General features: G+C 36.0%; 1 protein-coding gene across 1 annotated transcript in view; it reads left to right on the top strand.

The window, feature by feature from the left end:
• The window catches only part of LOC140153775 (RNA helicase aquarius-like), a 78456-nt gene that overhangs the window by 23081 nt on the left and 34234 nt on the right, over positions 1-21141 (top strand). The window contains exons 16-26 of the mRNA XM_072176629.1: positions 257-349; positions 804-904; positions 1300-1326; positions 1809-1908; positions 2409-2576; positions 3969-4138; positions 4365-4474; positions 5360-5491; positions 6462-6672; positions 10701-10811; positions 13268-13377. Coding sequence (XP_072032730.1) covers positions 257-349; positions 804-904; positions 1300-1326; positions 1809-1908; positions 2409-2576; positions 3969-4138; positions 4365-4474; positions 5360-5491; positions 6462-6672; positions 10701-10811; positions 13268-13377 — 1333 coding nt within the window. The remainder of the gene's footprint in view (positions 1-256; positions 350-803; positions 905-1299; positions 1327-1808; positions 1909-2408; positions 2577-3968; positions 4139-4364; positions 4475-5359; positions 5492-6461; positions 6673-10700; positions 10812-13267; positions 13378-21141) is intronic.

Genomic DNA, 21141 nt, shown 5'->3' on the forward strand with positions numbered 1-21141 from the left:
AGGGGTGGATGTCTACATATCATATTTGTTCTATTAACTGCCCAGGGCACTTAAAAAAGTCATAATGATGGAGGATCATGTGTAGTAAAGTATACAGTACTTGATTTTTATACAGTACTTGATTTTTATCACTGCCAAACAAGATGTTTTTACCATTGGTTGATGGTTAGGAATGGTAAGGTAATAAGCTGTTGAAACTAAAAGTCAAAGCATACATATTTTTATTAATTCTTGTGTCTCTCTCTAATTAATACAGGCTGTTTAGCATTACCCAAGCTCAACCTACAGATGTTGACTTTGCACGACTACCTGCTTAGGAATTTCAACCTCTTCAGATTAGAATCTACATGTAAGTCAAGTCATTAGTATTTGTGGTGTCTGGTCTATTTCTCTAAGATTTTGTTTTATAGATATTTACATGGGTAGTTTAAAAACAGAGAATGATCTTATAGAATTGGGGATTAGGAATGGGACAGGGGATTGATCAGGTGTTTTCATGTGAATTATATGATGGATAGTTTACGTATCATCTAGTAACGTCCTAGTTTATGGTGTTTATAGCTAATGAGGAACCATTTCCTGGTTATTCAGTTAGCCAGTCTTTTACTAGACGTAACTTTACGAAGGTCCCTTGTAGTAAATTCCTATTACTTACAAAAGTTTAGTGAAATGGATTTATGCAGTATATTCACTACAATTGGCAATAAATTGTAAGTGTTATTTTCAGGCAACATACACTGCTTTGCCTAAGCACTCACCCCTCACAATGACAAACATCCAAGCTGTCTTTGTTTTGATTCTAGATGAGATCCGTCAGGATGTGGAGGACGCTATACATCGTATGAAGCCATGGATCGCAGAAGATGGTAGTCCATACTTTGGCGGATGGGCAAGAATGGCTCAGGTAGATATTATATATCATATGTGTCAACTGCCCCATTTGTTCACAGGGCAGTCCTAATTTGTTGAGTTTTTAGACCTCTGAGCCCTTATCATCCAACTTTTTATAAAAGGAGTTTAATAGTGCTGATTCTTTGCTGAGGTACTTTCAGTGGATTTTGAATTACATACAAGATCTAATGCTATCAAACAGTAATAATGAAAAGAACTTTTCAAAAATTCCTTTGGCCTGAGTTGATCAGATTAATTATGCTTTGCATGTTATAAAGTTGCACACTATAATCTAGTATTAAGTATTGATATATGATGTTAGTATCAAATTAATTGATTTTGTATGAACTGGAAACTTAAGCATTTTCAATAACTTTGATACCTTTTCTTTTCTGCATTCCATTTCAGCCAATTACAGCTTTCTCCGTTGTTGAGGTAAGTCGGACTAGTCAAACTTCTTCACCTCTAACTCAAAATTGTTGTAAATAAAAGTAGTGAGCTATTCCATTTAAAATCCACATTACCCCTGTGGAAGATTTAGCTGAAGTCTTCCAAAGTGGGAGTATGAGTTTCGAATAGAATAGAATTTGGTAACTTGATTTGAAATACTCACTCCAGTTGTGTAATTAAGTAAAGCCATAATACAGGGGGAGTATGGGCTTCAAATTGATTAACCCTGACCAATTAAATTTGAAAAACATACTCCCCATGTGGAAGATATTTCCAAAATCTTCCACAGGGGTAGTGTGGATTTCAATTGGAATATCTCAATTACATTCTTGTAAAGAACAACTAAATCCCATTCTATTATAAGTCACCCCTGGTAGTTTGGGAGTAAACTGTAAACTATAAGAGGCCACATTATCATAATAATTATATGAATGTAATTCCCATTTGTTTTTTAATTGTATGAACAGGTTGCAAAGCCAAATATTGGTGAGAACCACCCTGCTAGTGTCAGAGCTGATGTGACATTGACCCTTAACCTCCGACCTCAGATCAAAGAAGAATGGCAATGTAAGTTACTGATAAACTAAAAGAGTGTTAAACTTGATGTGAGGAAATTAATAAAAAAATTGAAATTAAATTAATTAAAAAATCAAAAAGCAAGTATGTTGCATTATTTTGGATGAGGAAAGTACAATGTATTTTCAAATATTCATAATTCAAATATGATTTTTTCTAGTGTAATTACTGTTTATGCACCAAGATATCTTGGTGTAAAAGAAAGACCAAAACATCATTGTAATATAAGCAAGAAATAAAGAAATTGGTTTGTGTCTGATAATTCTGTCTATCAAATTCACCACGGCATGTGATTGGTTAGTAACTAGGCAAGGCACCGCCTGTAGCACCTCCCTAGTTACACGATACTAACCAATAACAGGCTGTACTGGAGTTTGATTGGCAGAATCATCCGATGCAAACTAGGTTTTTATTTCCAACTTTTATATAGCAATGCTAAGAATACAAAATTAAAAAAGTTCATAAGTACATATGTTTTTCCTATACCACAGCTCTACGCAAGCATGATGTCGCGTTTCTTGCGACAGTGCGGCCCATGAAGAAAATTGGTACACGCTATGACCGCAAAGAGCACTTCATTTCGCAAGTTGGCTTGGTTTATATCAGAGGATGTGAGATAGAAGGCATGCTAGATGAAGAAGGACGAGTCATTGAGGAAGGTAATTACAAGTCAATTTAGTTTTCTGCACGTTTTTCTTTCTTATGGTATTGACCAAACAGGAGTTGCAAGTTCAAAACAGGGGTCATAAGACACATTGTGTTTCATAAGCATTGAGGTTTTGTAGTCATTTACTTTTTGAGGAAAAAATCTCATTAGTGAGCCATATAGAATCCACACTACCCCTGTGGAAGATTTATCTAAAGTCTTCCACAAAGGGAGAGTGAGTTTTGAATAGAATACACATTTGGGTAACTTCCATTTGAAATACTCACTCCAGCTGTGGAAGATATAAGTAAAGCCATAATACAGGGGGAGTATGGGTTTCAAAATGATTAATCCTGACTAATGGCATTTGAAAAACAGATTCCCCCTGTGGAAGATGTTTCAAAAATCTTCCACAGGGGTAGTGTGGATTTTAAATATAAAAGCCCATTGTGTGACATAACCTGTTTGAAGCACATGTTGGGATGAAAAACAAACTTCTTGTTTTTTTTACTACAAGCCTAAATCTGATTGAACTCATAAGTGATTACTCACTCAAAGACAATTCCATAAATTTGCTTGTAAACCCTGATTAAAGTTGTGCAAACCCACAGTTTAGTCTGTCACTAAAGAAAGTTGCACTTTCAGAATGCTGACCATTTCATAGAAATAGATGCTTTTAAAATAAGAAATAATAAGAAAAGTTTTATCAGTCATTCTTGAATTTTGGACACATACTCTGGTCATTTTATCATAAATGCGTCAGTTCACCTACTGCATTTCTCTGGATTAGCATTAGACCCAAAGTGCTTGGCCTTAACTCTTGTCATGCTGATGGTGACTGCAAGTTCCAAAACATTTTTAACAATTTAAAAATGTCAGAATTTTATATTTTCATGACCATATTTGGAATCAGTATGAAAAATGCATTAAAATGAGTACAAACAAGCCTAGTATTCATTCAGTGGTTCTTAAGATAGCTCTTGTCTTGATATTTTGAGAAAATATCTCAAAACGTTGGCTTTTTATGTCCAAGCCTATGGCCAGTATGCAGAACATTAACAGTGGATCATATCTGTCACAATTAATTGCTCTAATTCTATTGCTTCCCCACCTTTTTTATTATGCAGTGTTCGAATTTAGGAAAAATAAATGGTTGTCCCACGGACAACCAGATTACAATTTCTGGTTGTCCGTCTAAGTTTTTGGTTGTCCGTAGGCCAACAAATGTGACTTTTGGCTAGATTTATGGTTGTCCGGCGGACAACCGAATCAGTATTTTTGGTTGTCCGGCGACTTTTTTAGTTGTCCCGGGCAACCGGACAACCAAAATTTCGAACGCTGGTTGTGTGCATTTTTCATATTTTCCCTCATTTTGTGTGCACATTTCTGTTTGTTAACATGACAGGTCCAGAGCCTAAGCCAGTACTGCCCGGTGAAGCCAGAACGTACCGCATTTGGGTAGATCCTAACCAATATCAACAGGACATGGAAAAGACAGCTAAAGGAGACACAGAAGATGTCTACGAGACGTTCAATGTCATGATGAGAAGGAAACCAAAGGAAAATAACTTCAAAGTAAGTTAATTTGGTCAAATTCACCCCACACCCTGCTTTACAGTGTATATTTGTTTTAATATTTGACATGATAGGATTCAATCAGACCAAATGCATTAAACATCTGAATAAAAACCCAGAATCTTTCTTAATCTTGGCAGATGCTTAGATTCAAGTCTCCTTGTCAAGTCTACATTGAATACCGTGGACAAATTTTTCACAAAATCTGTCCAATTGTTTTGAATAGGCTGTATTGGAGACTATCCGTGATCTGATGAACACCAACTGTGTTGTACCTGAGTGGCTTCATGACATCATCTTAGGCTATGGTGACCCCGGCGCAGCTCACTACTCAAAGTAAGTGTACATTATTATTATAAATCACATTAAGAGGGCTTCCCCAAGCAGTTACGAACAAGAACATGTTTGCATGTTTGCTGAAGGAGGGGAAATAGCATGTTGGAGTATACTGTTTGTTATTCACAAAGTTCTCAAACAAATCCAATAATAGGTGATGTTGAAATACCTCAATGACATTTCTCGTCTGTTGCTTCCTATTGGTAGCACTGGTCATATATGTGCGGAAGGAAGGAATTGCTACAGTCCCTGTTAAGGCTGGCATTTTCGGGCGGGTATTCGGGTACCCGCCCGAGATTACATTACCCGGGCAGAAAATACCCTGCCTGGGTACTTTTTTTTTTTGTTGCAATTTCGGGTACCCGGTTTACCCGCCCGAAAAACGCGCCGGGTACAAAATTACCCGAAAATGCCAGGCCTAGTCCCTGTTGAGTGTATTAGCCTATCCTCATTCATATCCAAATTGATTCCTTTATGTATCTTCTTCTCTTGATGGTACATACATCGGTGAAATCGCCAGATTCTTTGGCACAAGAATGAAAGAGCATAATTCTGAATCGGATGTAGCTTCGGAAAAACCTTAACACCAGCGTCCAAAGAAAAACATCAGTTGATAGTGCCCCTAAGAAATCTGCTCGTATGGACCATATCCTTGAGGACCATCATGTGATAGGCTGGGAAGAAGCCAAAATAAGAGATGTTGAAACCAACAAGAAAATAAGATACAGTCGTTGTGTATATCACTTAAGATATATAACAAAGTGTCAACTGGTAAAGCTCTTGAAAGTGTGTTCAAAATGTTATTATCTATACTGCTTTTATGTATCCGCACCATATTGCTTATGATCCTTGCTTTAAATATTTCCTTTCTTTTCCCATTTCCAGTATGCCCAATGAGATCTCAACATTGAATTGGAATGATACATTTCTTAGCATAGATCACCTTAAAGCCAGCTTCCCACAACATTCCATCAAAGTCACCACAGACAATCCAAGCCTACAGAAGCCTCCATTCAGGTAAGGAAACTACTGTAATGTGTCTCGAGTTCCACTGAATTATTTTGGAAAATACGTTAGGTCCTAGGATGCACTTTTTCTTTTATGGTATTTCTAAATGATACAATTTTAATGAAGCACTTAAAGAGGAAGCCCCTGCCAGAGCAGTTCTGGGGTGAACCAAACCTGTCTGGTTATCAAATTAATCAGTGACATGGTTATCTCTGAATTTGATAGGTGCTAATTGATGCAATAAGATTCAGAGATAACCTTGTCACTGATTAAATTGATAACCATGAAGGTTTGGTTCACCCCAGAAGAACTGCTCCGACGGGGCTTCCTCTTTAAAACTAGATTTACGTTTTTATTTACTGTATTTATGTATTTGAGTATGAAATGATTGTGGCAGAGACATTAAGCTTAAGAAATTGACATAAGTAAATCACTGTGTTTACATAAACCTAGGAGTGTGTGAAAACTTTTGAATGCAACAACTATAAATCTGTGAGATGGGAAATACTGCTATACTTAATTTGATTTTTGATAACGCAACGTAGCAGTTGCAAAAAAAAATGTAAGTTCCAGTATTTGATTTAATTCAAAAACCTTGTGATTCTAATGACTGGAAGACTGAGAATATTCACTATTGTTATACTTAATTTGACTTCATGCATCATAAAGACCACTCAAATTTTGCATTTTCTTTTCAAAATTGTAGAGGTCACATTCCCAACTTCTAGTAAAACATAATTTTCAACACTAAGATTGCTAATGTACTGATTTTGCTCAATTTTTATGCAAAGTTGGCACTATATGCGTGATTAACTTTTGCCAGACACTTGTGGATTTAGTGGTATGAACCCTTAATGAGAAAAACATGAGCTTTCACCTGATACCAAAATTTGCATTTTGATGGGGTAAAGTGGGGGGATGAGGTTGTCATTCAAGTCACCCACCTTTAGCTTAATGTGGATGTGTATTATCATTGTAGAATAACATTTCCAGTGACATCTGTTGGTAAGAAGAGGAAACATGAGGAAGAAGAGAAAGAGACGACGGGTAAACCAGAGTTGATGGTTGAACCTCATGTGATTCCTAATAGAGGACCATACCCATATAATCAGCCTAAGAAGAACTCGATAGCATTCACACCAACACAGATTGAAGCTATCAAAGCCGGCATGCAGCCTGGATTAACTATGGTAAGTGTAATGTTTGTTCACTACAGACTCATTACTGGAGTAATGATCAGGGTTGACAACTGCATTGTCGATAACTGATTGATAATACATTGTACTCTTGAAATGGCTACCTTGTAGTTGGGTGTGTCATTCCTTGACCCGAAAGTTATTTAAATCACACCGATTTAAATCGCTTGATTTTTTTTTAAATCACTGATTTAAATCAACTTTTTCCCATTTTTTACAATTTCTGATAAATGTAAGTTAATTTCTTGCTTAAATTGACTGTTTTACTTCATTCTTAATGCTTCTACAACTTTTGGATACAATTAAAATAACGTTTTGAACCACTAGGTTAAAAACCAGTTTTAAACCCTGCAGAAATAATGGTTTGGTCCTGTTAGTTTAGTTATTGTTATATGATCAATATGAGGTGATATAAGATCAATATGAGGTGATACATGTGTATTGTCTATTTGTTTATCATGGGCACCATCAGTGTTCATTGGGCCAATCAGCGATCATCTTTAACAAGGCTTGATTCTTGTGTGTGTGTATGTACCACCATTATTCTGTCAACATTCATGCAGACAAGTCATATGATGGATTTTTCTCCCACCCACCACTCCCTATTGCAAGGTGTGCATTTAAAGCCATTAAAAGTTTGAAAATAGTATAATAAAAGCCGAAAGTTTATGGCTAATTAAAAAAAAAAAAAAATGTTGATGTATAAGAAAGAATAATCTTGGATAATCGAAGAAAATTTAATCAAATATGTGACATTATCTGTAGAACATTATATTGTAAATTTAATTTAATACTGTAACAAAACGTGTGCAACTCACTTTGCTTTGTTTGTTCATTTGAACTACTGGGTGAATAACCTACACCAGGATATTATTATCTACATAAGTGTGGTACCAGTAGCAATTAGAGCAAAGATATGAAAATATATTCGGTTGAGAGCCCCCGAATAAGAATATATTGATGTTCTTTGCGTTTAGTAATAGTATGACTATTCCTGTGTGGGAGAGTGTATGAGTAACCTCACTTCAGGTTCGGTTTCTATCACGGCAACATATTCTATGCTGTAGCGCAGTTGAATTTAAGTAGTGTGTGTCAAGTTTGCTTCTTCAGAAGAAGCATGAATGTTTAGAATCATCAGTAAATATGTTTATTTAAACCAGTTTTAGTCTCGGGTGGGATTTTTGTTGATTAAGATTGTTTATAGCGGGAAGGAAGGAATCAACACCAGGTTGGTATGGGATAGCCTAGGCAGGAGCCAAGTACTATGCCCTCAGATTTTTCTTGTTCAACAAAAATAAAAAATAAAAAATTTGGTTCAAGTTTTTTTGAGGTTGCGCAGCCCCCTAGTTATCACGTTGATTCCTGTGGTAGGCTGCCCTATTTTATTAGCGTAGGCACGATATCCTAATTCTATATTTGTTGTTGTATGTATGTTGTGTGATGTAAGGATAGTCATAGTAAGGGTTTAGCAAAGAAGTATTAATATCGAATTGCTGGACTCGTGAAGCAGTTACCATTGGTATGTTACCTAACAGTCCTGATGATATTCTAGGGGCTTATGTAATCGTTTTTAAATATCTAATTGTTTTTGATGTATTGCTTATAGATGTACAATATATGTATTTTATAATTTTTCTGGCGAATAAAATGAAATGAAATATCTAATTACTTACAAGAGTTAGGGGTGTGCAATTTGACATATATTCATATGCTCTGGGCTCTTTTATATTTATGATGTTGGTATCAGCAAAGTTTATTTTGATAAAAATGTCAAAAGACCACCCTGTGCTTGGCTATATTAAAGAATAAATTTTGCAGGTACTTCATCTTGTAGAAAAAGTAGTTCAAGGTAACTCTTCTCTGTGCTAGTTTAACATGTTGAATGAACTGTTCTATGGGTGTGACTTAACTTTCACTATAATATTATCAAGGATTACTCAATGTTAAAACAGTCAAGTAAGGCAATGTTTTCTAACATGTATTTAATTATGTACATGAATACTTTATATATTTTCATATTGGATTAATATACTATTTTATATCCAAATTAACCTTTCAGGAATTTCTCTCCTAGGATTCCAGGAAGCAATCTCTTGGAAGAACAGTATTCATGCACAGTTATCGTAAAGATTCAGCCCACTATTCACTAATATAATTATTCATTTGTTTAGTTATGACATGATCAGCTCCCGGGTAGATTGTTCACTGGGGAGGTACTAGATTCCAGGTAGATTGTTCACTGGGGCGGTATATCCAATAATATATTCATTAGTTTTGTTATGACATGATCAGTTCCCAGGTAGGTTGTTCACTGAGTTGAGGTAACTTAGGTAGGTTCATCTAGGTCCTGATTCATGATCAATTCAGCTCCCAGGTAGATTGTTCACTGGGGAGGTACTAGATTCCAGGTAGTTCACTGGGGCGGTATATCCAATAATATAGTTATTATTAGTTTTGTTATGACTTGATCAGCTCCCAGGTAGGTAGTTCACTGGGGAGGTATCTTAGGTAGGTTCATCTAGGTCCTGGTAATAATACAAACTATATTTTCAAAGTATTGTGGCAGGTGTTTTCTTAATGTGCATGCTAATTCATTGTAACATATGATATTTGATGCAAATAAATATATGAATGTCTGTCTGAATGCCTGACAGATGCGCAATTGGTGTTTGTGGTTGAATTATTTCTGTCTGGGGGTAATACCTCTATGATGTCACTTTATCTATTGCTAAAAATTCATCTTCAAGGTGCAGAACATTTTACCAAATATTTTCTTTGAAATTTTCACATGTAAAAACATGTTTTGATTTTTTATAAATACCTGGTAGGATTGTGCATATCGTTATGAATCGGCAGACGGCGAATCCGGATTAAATCTTTTGGTAAATTTATTTTACTTAATGCATTACATTTGAATTAGAGAACAAGGGATCAATGCTGTACATGATAGAGGGCAGCATATCAGTTTTTTAACGGAGACCAGATGATAACAGCATAAATAAGTAATCAAAAGAGGGCGGCATACAAGGTTAGTTGACGGTGCATCACAGTACGGTCACCGACGGCAACCGTTAAAAAATCGATATGCTGCCCTCTATAGATATAGCATTGATCCCTTGTTCTCGAATTCAAATGTAATGCATGTGTAAAATGAATTTACCAAAAGCCGAATCTGGATTCGGCCGTCTGCCGTATTCATAACGATATGACTAGCATTCCACTAGTACTCGTTTGACTTTATCATGGGGTATAGCAGTTCTTGGAATAAAAAAAAATATAAAAAAATTGATTTAAATAAAAAAAAAATCTGATTTAGATTTTAAAAAATCTGATTTTAAAAAAATCAACAACCCTAAAAGTTATTACCTCCATAAGTGGTTAAATATACCACAGTAAGAAAAATCAATACCTTTATTCTCATTCTTAAACACTTCAATTCAAACAAAAATATTAATCATAAGTATACGGAATTTCAATCAAATTAAATCCTACATTATACAAGGTATACCTAGGGAGAATCGATCAGTCCCATTGTTGCTGTGAAACTCTGATTGGTTCAAATAGCCCGTATGCGTATCGTAAAAAGCAAGTTCGGCTCCTGAAACGGTTTTCTCATTTTAGAAAAAAATTTGGGTCTATTTCTGATTTTATGTAATGTATTGTTTTGTGCAGATTGATATGTGTTAATTTTCAGAAGTTCCTTTTCTTGGCCTATATGGTCAATATCTCAAAAAATAAGGCCAATATCAAACTTTTAAAAAACATTCCTGATTGAGAAAAAAGAAACCAACAAAATGGTTTGGAAAGAGGATTTTTTTATTTTGATATACCAATAAAAATGACAAAAAAATAACTTTTTTGTGTATTTATATTTAAATTATTTCATGTCATGCCTTTAAGAAAATATATAAACTTTTTTTATGTCTTACATGAATAATTGAGAAGTTATGGCACTTTTCTGTCTGAAAGTGCACAGCTGCCTTAAATTGTGCATTGTAAACATTCTTACTTTTTTTCTTCAGGTTGTTGGACCACCAGGTACCGGCAAGACAGATGTAGCTGTACAGATTATCTCCAACATCTACCATAACTTCCCAGAGCAGAGGACTCTCATTGTCACACACTCAAATCAGGTAAGGAGATGTCAGATCACAATCCTGTAGTCATCAGCAGGGTCCAACGATTTTCGCAGTGCTTGAAATCGCGAGACGAGGAGCAAACTTTTCCTTTCTCCACACAATTTCATTTGATCTGCGAAATTATGAAATGTTTTTTTGTTTGTCTGTATTATATCAGCCTTGTGTGAAGCGTCACAGTAATTTAACCATTTGCTAATCTGTCTGTGTTGCCTACTTTGGCGTATTTATCATGTATTAAGGTTGCGTGCAAAGAAACTTTGAGTCATAATATTTAGGCTATGTTGGAAAAACATGCACTTGCATTAAATAGTTGGGAATGTAATATAGTAGGGGTGACAATAGTGATTCTGTGACCAAATCACTGGAAATATGATTTGAAGGTGTTTTTTTTTGTACTTTGAAACATGTAATAAATATGAAATGGTCAAATGGTGGGAAAAAAACAGATAGAAGGCACATTTAAAAATGGCCACCAAAATGCCTAAAATGGCCAAAAATTGCCAAAAGTGTGTGATTTCGATATTGTACTGCTAAAAATATATCCTACACGACAAGGTATATAATTTCATATTTTGACAATTTTTATGCCTCCACCGCGAGGCATACTGTTTTTGCAATGTCCGTCCTTCCGTCCGGAGGCTGTATCTCGGGCATGGATGGGCGGATTGACTTCAGATTTTCAGGATAGGTGGGTCATGGTCAAAAACTCTGGCTACTTTTTTTTTTTGGGTGGGGTTCAAGGTCATATACTGAGGTCAAAGGTCATTTGAGGTCAAATTACTGAAAACTGTTGTATGGGCATGAAACTTGGTGGGTACAGTCAACATTTAGAGCCAAATTTTCATTTTGGGGTTATCCGGGGTCACCCAGGGGTCATCTAAGGTCAAATTAATAAAATTGGTCTTATGGGCTTGAAACTTGGTAGGTACAGTCAACATTTAGAGCCAAAATTATGGAAGGTCATTTTGGGGTCATCCGAGGTCACTGGGGTTACCCAGGGGTCATCTAAGGTCAAATTAATAAAATTGGTCATATGGGCATGAAACTTGGTGGGTACAGTCAACATTTAGAGTCAAATTTTTGGAAGGTCATTTCAGGGTCATCCGAGGTCACCCAGGGGTCATCTGAGTTCAAATTACTAAAAATTGTCATATGGGCATGAAATATGGTAGGTACAGTCAACATTTAGAGCCAAATTTTTGGATGGTCATTTAGGGGTCACCCAGGGGTCATCTAAGGTCAAATTGATAAAATTGGTCGTATGGGCATGAAACTTGGTAGGTACGGTCAACATTTAGAGCCAAATTTTTGGATGGTCATTTTGGGGTCACCCAGGGTCATCTAACATCAAATTGATAAAATTGGTTGTATGGGTATGAAACTTGGTGGGTACAGTCAACATTTAGAGCTTAATTTTTGGCATGTCATTTTGGAGTCATCCAGGGTCACCCAGAGGTCATCTGAGGTCAAATTACTAAAAATGGATTTGTACACATTTAAATCGCCCCATGGTGGAGGCATCCCATTCGACGCCTTGCGTCGAAAACCGCAACGTTTCTAGTTCTTCCTGTGTTTTATGTATAAATGTTCTGCACAATTTCCGTGCAATTCGCTGTTTTTTTCTGCGCAAATCATTTGTCCCTGGTCATCAGTTTTATATTCTGTCATATACTCTGTCAATTAAAGTGCATAAATTAGGGGTTAATTAGGGGTTCATTCATAGGACTGTTTATGCCCGAGGCGTGAGCCGAGGGCATAAACAGCGATCATGCCCGAAATCCTATGAATGAACCCCGTTCATACCCAACATTCTTAGCAATTCAATACAGATGAAAATAATAAGGATTTACAAGTTTAAATAACATTTCCATACCGTTTTCCTTCATAAATTGGAAGAAAATGAGTAGGCCTACTTGCAAGAAGCAGCTCGGCTCATGAGAGGTCAACGGCCGGGAGTCAACGCGTGATCTGGCGTCATCTTTTGCGCCCGCGTGAGATGGGCGCGGTGTCATGCGCGATCTCACGCAACACTAGCAAATCGTGGATCGTGTTAATTGGGTTCCAACGCTGCGTGGCGCAGCTTATTTATGCCCTCGTACTGGTCATAAACGGTATTTATGACCAGCAAATAAGAGCGCAAATCCAATCAGAAACGTCGTTATATCGTGAGTATGTATGAATAGAAGGTATTTTATTAAAGTACTTTGTTATAGCTTTTCATTGATTGATTAATTGATCAATCAACCAATTAATGGGTAGGTTGCATTGCTTATCAATCGATCAATTGCTGAACCAATATGCCAATTGGTCATTGAAAATAATCACAAGACATGCCTATTAAGCTGCAGGTATGATGTTATTTGTTTTTTTTACATTTATGTAATAAACAATTCCAAAAAATGTTTACATTATAACTACAATTTCACATTAATTCTTGTTTTATCTTATAGGCCTTGAATCAGCTGTTTGAGAAGATCATAGCTCTGGATATAGACGAGAGACATTTGTTACGTCTTGGACATGGAGAGGAAGCCTTGGAAACTGAGAAAGATTTCAGCAGGTAAGTTCAACAAAAAAAGACATGCACAGTTATTTTAAGGATAATGGACAGTTCAAGACTGCCATTTAGGACACCTCAAACTTGGCCAGTCATAGGTCGCCGGTTATGATCAACTCTGGTGATGAGATGCAGGTACCCGTCTATTGAGAGGATAAAGTCCAGATCCAGAGGTGTTTGTAAATTAATCATTTGCAACAACTCTTCCTGATGAATCCACATTTTTACAGTAGCATATACGCAGGTTAACAGTAGCGCGCATATGTGTCATGCGTGAGTGCGTATAAGTTGTCATGCTTGGAACCTGATGCGTATACATGCTTCTGAATGCAGTATTTTGGAGGTAGCGGCTAAACATTGCTGTTTTATTCTGTAATTTTATTGCTGATATCAACAGAGAAATCACTGACAGATCTGCTTGTAATGTTGAGTGGCAATGACTTACTGACATTCCACATGAAACAACCAACAATGAAGGGAAACATTACGTTTAACCACCATGTTCAAAATTCAAACTCAAAACATTGCTTTCCCCATACCGGTTTTTTAACTCATTGCGTAATGCAATGAACTATAGGCATAGTCCAGATTTTTGTATGTTTTTTTCTTTCTCTTGCTACATCGTTTGAGCAATGGATCTGGTAATTTGAGGCGGCGATCTTTGCATGATTGTTCATGATTGTTACTTATTTAGCTAGGAAAATTCGGACGGAAAGTGTCATTTTTGGAGCATTTTGTTACGAAAATTTTACCAAATTTCATGGAATAGTCTCCTATGCAGACTGTTTGTGGTGCTTTTCATATTACAAACACTGTACAAACTCCTTGATCTGGCTATTTTGTAAAAGAGATGTTGAACTTTAATGCTTCAGTGCGGCTACAATGTTTGCTTTTCAGTGTTGCTTTGCCTTACATTCTGCAAGTCAATAGATAAAGCACCAATTGGGCTCGTGCTGTGTATAGGCCCTTACTTCTGTGCACGAGCCATGAGCAAATAGTGTCTCAAATTCTCGCAATTTGGGCTACCAAATTGTTGGTTGGCAACCCTGACTATGAACAAACATCTCACTCATTTATCACACATCTTGACCAGTCACTAAACCCAATTAGTTATGTAAACATTTACTCAAGGTGAATAGCACTTTTTCAGTGCCTGGTATATCAGTATATGGGACCATGACAACCCCTCTCTGAGGTGGAATGTTTTAAAATTATTGTTATTCGATTTGTAAGGAAAAGTAAGTATGTTTTGCCGTTTCAACGAATGAAAAAAAGCGAGTATTACCAAAGTTATGTTTGAACTAATTATGACTTTAAAAGTTCTAGGTATAGGCCTAAATGTAACAATAATAGTTAATATACAGCATCATATGGTCAGCAGAAGAAAATTACATCACCTATGATGTCATATCAGTGTCCTTGACCGGGGGTCCTTACTCCTGTTAATATCATGTTGATAACAGATCTATAGAATCAAAATCTTCATCATATCACAGATTCTCAACAATCTGTGATCATATGGACCCTATTGATGTGAAAGTAGTTATCTATCATATCCTGTGTCATTTTATGGATAAAAATGACTCAAAATGTTATTGATGAAATGGTTGCTATCATAAACATCAGTTTTGTCTTTTCAACGGGAAAAATCTGATACAAAATAAAGTTTTTAGGGCCTAGCTATAATATGGGCATAATTTATTCATGTAGGCCTATATTATTGAACAATGTACCCCATTTGACATGCACTTATAGATAAATAAATTGTCTTACTTTATTAATTTAATAACTTCTTTATTAAAAATAAAATGACGCATAACTTATGTGAAGTCACTTTCTATCTTTTTATTTGATTCATAAAATTACATTCAACAAAATGATTGAAGAGAAAACACACAAGGCACTGGGCAGACTGTTATAGAATGGAGTAGGTAAGATGCCATGTCCATAGCTTCGCAGGAGTTTCCGACTAGCAATCAACATGATCAGCACATTCAGAAAAACACAGTTTAAGAGTGAAGATTGTGAAATGTGCTGGCCAGTGGCCACTATCTATTATAATATAGTCCCGGGGAGGGACACACTTTAGAAGTGACGGTATGTGCCTACCGCGCCAAGTAGGGGCCTATCAGGTACAAAGCGTCATTTAAAAAAGGGGTCATTGGGTACAAACAAAATAAAAAAAGGGTGTCATTGGGTATAATATTTTGAAAAAAGGGGGTCATTGAGTATAAGATTTAAAAAAAAAGGGTCATCTGGTAAAAATATTTGAAAAAATGGAGCAATGAGGTTTGAGAATACTGAAATGTGTTTTTCAAAGTTGGCAGCTCTGTATACATAGCTATACATGGCTAGTTTCAAGTTTTTATTTGGAAATTGCTTTTACATCAGTGGCACTCATCTATCCGATGGTGCATCCAAGGCATTAAATATACAAACAAAACTGTATTAAACAAAATAAAATCAAAGGATACTTGACAAGCAAATGGTACAAATAAATAAATGCCTTGAATAAATAAATATCTTGAGAACCGTAAGTATATTTTCAAAATGCTGATTTGTGCTTGATCACAGCACTATGGTGATTTTGAGGTTTGGGAATACTGAAATGTGTTTTTCAAAGTTGACAGCCCTGTATACATAGCTATACATGGCTATACATGGCTATACATAGCTATACATGGCTATACATGGCTATACATGACTATGACATGGTTACATATGGCTATACATAGCTATGCATGGCTATACATGGCCATACATAGCTATCCATGGCTATACATAGCTTTGCATAGCTATACATAGCTATGCATGGCTATACATAACTATGCATGGCTATACATAGCTATGCATGGCATTTACCATGAAATTGTTGTAGTTTTTAAGTTTCAAGTTTTTATTTGGAAATTGCTTTTTACATCAGTGGCACTCATCTATCCGATGGTGCATCCAAGACATTAAATATACAAACAAAACTGTATTAAACAAAATAAAATCAAAGGATACTCGACAAGCAAAAGGTACAAATAAATAAATGCCTTGAATAAAGAAATATCTTGAGAACCGTAAGTATATTTTCAAAATGCTGATTTCTGCTTGATCACAGCACTATGGTGATTTTGAGGTTTGAGAATACTGAAATGTGTTTTTCAAAGTTGGCAGCCCTGTATACATAGCTATACATGGCTATACATGGCTATGACATGGTTACATATGGCTATACATAGCCATACATAGCTATCCATGGCTATCCATAGCTATCCATGGCTATACATAGCTATGCATGGCTATACATAGCTATGCATGGCTATACATAACTATGCATGGCTATACATAGCTATGCATGGCTATACATAACTATGCATGGCTATACATAGCTATGCATGGCTATACATAGCTATGCATGGCTATACATAGCTATGCATGGTATTCCTGACCATAACCCATAACAAATGAGCTACAGCACCAGTGGTGCTCTTGTATACAAACACCAAGGGCATACTCGCCAATATCCCCCTCTTAAATTCCAACCAGGGTACCCCCTGGCTACTCTTACATTTATTCCTGTGGCATTATACAAGAAGAGTGAACACAGAATGATAAATCCAGATCCATTTTAACCTTCCATGTCGGTTGTCGACTGCAGGCGACAAGTTTCTTTTTTTTTTATTGTAAATAAAAAAATTTAGAAATGTAATTTTTCATGACCATATTTGGAATCTGCATGTAAAATGGACTAAAATGAGTACGAATAAGCATTGGTTCAGTGGTTCTTAAGATAGCTCTTGATATTTCTTGAGAAAATGTCTCAAAATTTGGGACTTTTTATGTTGAAGCCTATGGCTAGCATGCAGAGCAAATAACAGAATATAACTACATGTATGACTGCCTGGTTGAGTTAAAACTAAGTACCATAATAAAGGTGTGAAAAACAGACATTGTTGATACAGGTAGTAAAAAAATTGAAGAATATTAATAAAAAATAATGGATTTGATATTTATGTCCAGAGGTAATTCACTGGTTGCTATTGGAAACTAAGAGCTGTGAAAGTAAATCCATTTGCGATTTTATATCAATAAAGTACAATTTGTAATAATAGACCATATTATCCTGCACAATAGCATTGTAACACAATGGGGAACAATTGGCAACTATTCCTTCTTTTCTAATAATAGTCAAGCGAATAGGAAAAATAGGAAAAATTATGGTTTGACCTGAATAATTACAAAAGAGAGGATTTTGGTTGTAAATATCTCGACAAACGATCCTGAACATCATATCTGGACAGGAGAAAAAGTAAGTCAACATATATTGGATGAGTTAAATATGTTTTAAAAAGTGCATTGACCAGTTTCCTTCCCACATGATTAATTTATATAGAACATGCTCAGGACATTTCTGAATTTTAAAAATACTTCTGATTTTGATTTGATTTGATTGATTAACAATCAAGGTGATTCACTGACATACTGCATGCAAGAAGGTAGTCCTGCCAGCAAGACTTCAGTCCTATCATAATGACATCTATGGACCTGAAGTCTTGCAGCGGTAGATGATCTATGGTTAGAGTTACTGGAACTAGCAAGAAGGTGGACTTCATTGCTCTAAAAATAGACTTTTGTTGGCTATATCCCCGCCAAGGCCACATCATTTCACATTTTAGTTGGAATATAAGAGGGAGAGCGTGGCGCAATGGTTAGGGTACTTGCCTTTAGTGCATGAGGTCCCTGGTTCGATTCCCGGCGGTGGCGATTTGCTGGGATATTGACTTGGAAAAAAAAGTCTGAAATTAATTGGCAACTTCTGTAGATTAAATTCAGACTTCCGCTCTCCCCATGGTTCATTTAGAATTGGGTAAATGAATCATGAAAGTACTCCATCCTTCGTAGGGGACGTTAAGCCATCGGTCCCGTGTACAGAGAGCCATACCTGTACATGTATCTCGCAGCCAGTTTCGAAAAGAGTAGGGTGTTAACCCCTGACTGTTCCCAACCCGTCCCGGTGTTCAAATGGACCCCAATGGAAATAAGCTTCAATAGAGGCTTTCTTAGGTTATCCAGGGTTGTCAAAAACCTGAACAAATCAAATCAAATCAAAAATATACACAAGGGGGGACCCAGCTATAGCTGCCATTGAGGTGTAGGAATGCGTGAAATTGGATTCGTCTGTAATAATAAGCCTTCGTGTCTGGGTGGTATCCAAAATCACACACAGAGGTCAAAGGTCATTTGAGGTTATGTTTGTTTGTTTACCACTCATACAGTTTGACATGCAGCTGTTATAATATCTTTCCAAATTTAAATCGGTCCATGATGGAGGCATCCCAATCGATGCCTTACTTCGAAAACCTCAGCATTTCTAGTTTTGTTTTTGTTCACGGAGTGAACATTTCCCCCACTTGAACCCACATCTCATATGCACAGTTTATCCCTTACACACACTGTGTCTTGAATGGCTATTGTGTATCCCATCAACCCTGTGATTAAGAGGCTAGGAAATAATTCCTAATGTCTCATACCCAGGTTTGTATCCCCTTATCTAATCCTGCCCCACATGACAAGGACTTTTTAGCACATCTTATCTTGTATTGAGACAATGGCAGCCAGGACTATTTTTTTGCCTTTTTTATAAGCATGTTTACTATTGGATTGAGCCATCACATGACGATAATAGGCTTTACTGATTGGTAGGTAAGGTCAATGCTATTGTTTATTTTGTGATAAGGCTGTACATATTACTGCATATATGAAAAATACACTGCACATTTTGATACAGGCGATTTACTCAATTTAAACTTCCAACTGACAAAATTTAGTTCCTGTTATCTACTCAGTAATGTTTGCTTATCTTAATTGGAACCCTTATAATTATGTTATTATCTGCATGGTATAATTGATAGGCCTATGATAGTGTATTGAAAGTTTGTCAATGAGTTGTTTCTTAATACTGGAGAGTTACAAACCAAAGTCAGGATGTAGGTATCATTTATGCCTCAAATCACTAATTTATTGTAAGATCAGTGCAGAGTAGGTTTGATATGAAAATGAAAAGTTGAAACAAATTACTATACACCTGATCCGTGAACTGTGTCTTTTTGAAAGACTCTTCTTGTTTTAAGTGCCGTATAATATGGATAGGCAACCTTAACAACCTTGACATTTCTCCCACTGATTCCAATTGTATTACAATTTAATAAAACATGAGTACTGTCTGCCAAACTGATATTTCCAACACATTACTCTTCAATCATGAGATTAGGGGCGCACCATTAGATTTCCAGGGGGGGCATGGGAGTTTTTTGAAAAAAAAAAACTTTGCCCACTAGTGAGAAAAAAAAAAAAAAACTTTGCCCACTAGTGAGAAAAAAAAAAAAAACTTTGCCTCACTGATGAGTAAAAAAAAAAAATTTCACCCACCCAACTTTGTATAAAAATGTACATTAAAATTGAAAAAAATAACGTCATCACCTTGAGGCATCGAAAAAAAAAAAAATTTGGTGCTCTTGGAGGCAAAAAAAAAATTCTGCCTGACCCAAACTCCCATGCCCCCCCCCTGAGAATCTAATGGTGCGTCCCTTAGGAAATGTTCATTAGGGAGTGATTTCAAATAGAAAAGCACTAAGCTGAATATCCTATCAAATTTGTGACTTTTGAGATCTAATCATATTCATGCCGTAAAAAATATTAAGTACAATAGAAATTACAACACTGGTTGTATCTCAAACTCATTTTTGTCTGGCATTGGTACTTATTTGACTGGATCCAATCAGAAATATTGGAATTAATTGCATCAGTGGGAAGAAAGTGCATTGTTATAATCAGGCATGAGAATTTCAGGTTTAAGCCTGAATTCAGGCCAGTTTTTGGTCTTGTTAGCCTAATTTCTTACGCTTTTTCAAACTTTTCAGTTTTTTTTGTGGATGATCATTCTCATGCCTGAATAATGCCTGACATTTAATAAATCTTGATTTCATCACTCTGATTGATGCACAGAAATCTTGTTTGTATTTTCTTATATCAACTGTCACCCTATAAAAAGGAAGCATTTCAACGTCAACATTTTTATTGCATCAATTGAGAGAAAGAGAGAGAGAGAGAGAGAGAGTAAGCAAAATAATATTGAAGATGTTACTATTACGATCAAAATATTATAGACATCTGCAAGTGCAAAATATATTGCTATTTATGTGATTTAATAAAATCTATAATAGTGTGATGCAGACCTTGTGAAATATTATATACACTTGTAGAATATTTTGAATAAATGAGTACCTTTTTTATAAAAATTAAATCTTATATTAAAGATTTAAAGATACTTCAACCTACATTAAATTAAAGCCGGTGAATTAGACTTTCAGTTTTGACACATTTTCCACCCAATTGGGCAACTTTACAAATCCTTTATTGGGCGACTTTTAACAATTTCTTCATTGTGCTACAAGAGTGCAACCTACATTTCATTAAAGCTCGTAAAATGGACTTTCACTTTTTACACATTTTTACACTTTTTAAGGCGGCAAATTGAAAACTGAGATAAAGGTAAAAATATGGAGCAAAAAAACAAGAAAATACACAAGAAAATAGACATCACAAAACTTCATAACTTTAGAACCAAGCAGTGTTGGAGGACTTGGGACTCAGACTCGGACTCGAGTCCTTTTTCAAGGACTCGGACTTGGACTCGGAAGCCAAGGACTTGGACTCGGACCCCAAAGACTCGGGGACTCGGCTTCGAGTCCTCCTCGAGTCCGGCAAAATAGGGTCTTT

Source organism: Amphiura filiformis, chromosome 5, assembly GCF_039555335.1.
Source record: "Amphiura filiformis chromosome 5, Afil_fr2py, whole genome shotgun sequence".
NCBI lineage: Eukaryota > Metazoa > Echinodermata > Ophiuroidea > Amphilepidida > Amphiuridae > Amphiura > Amphiura filiformis.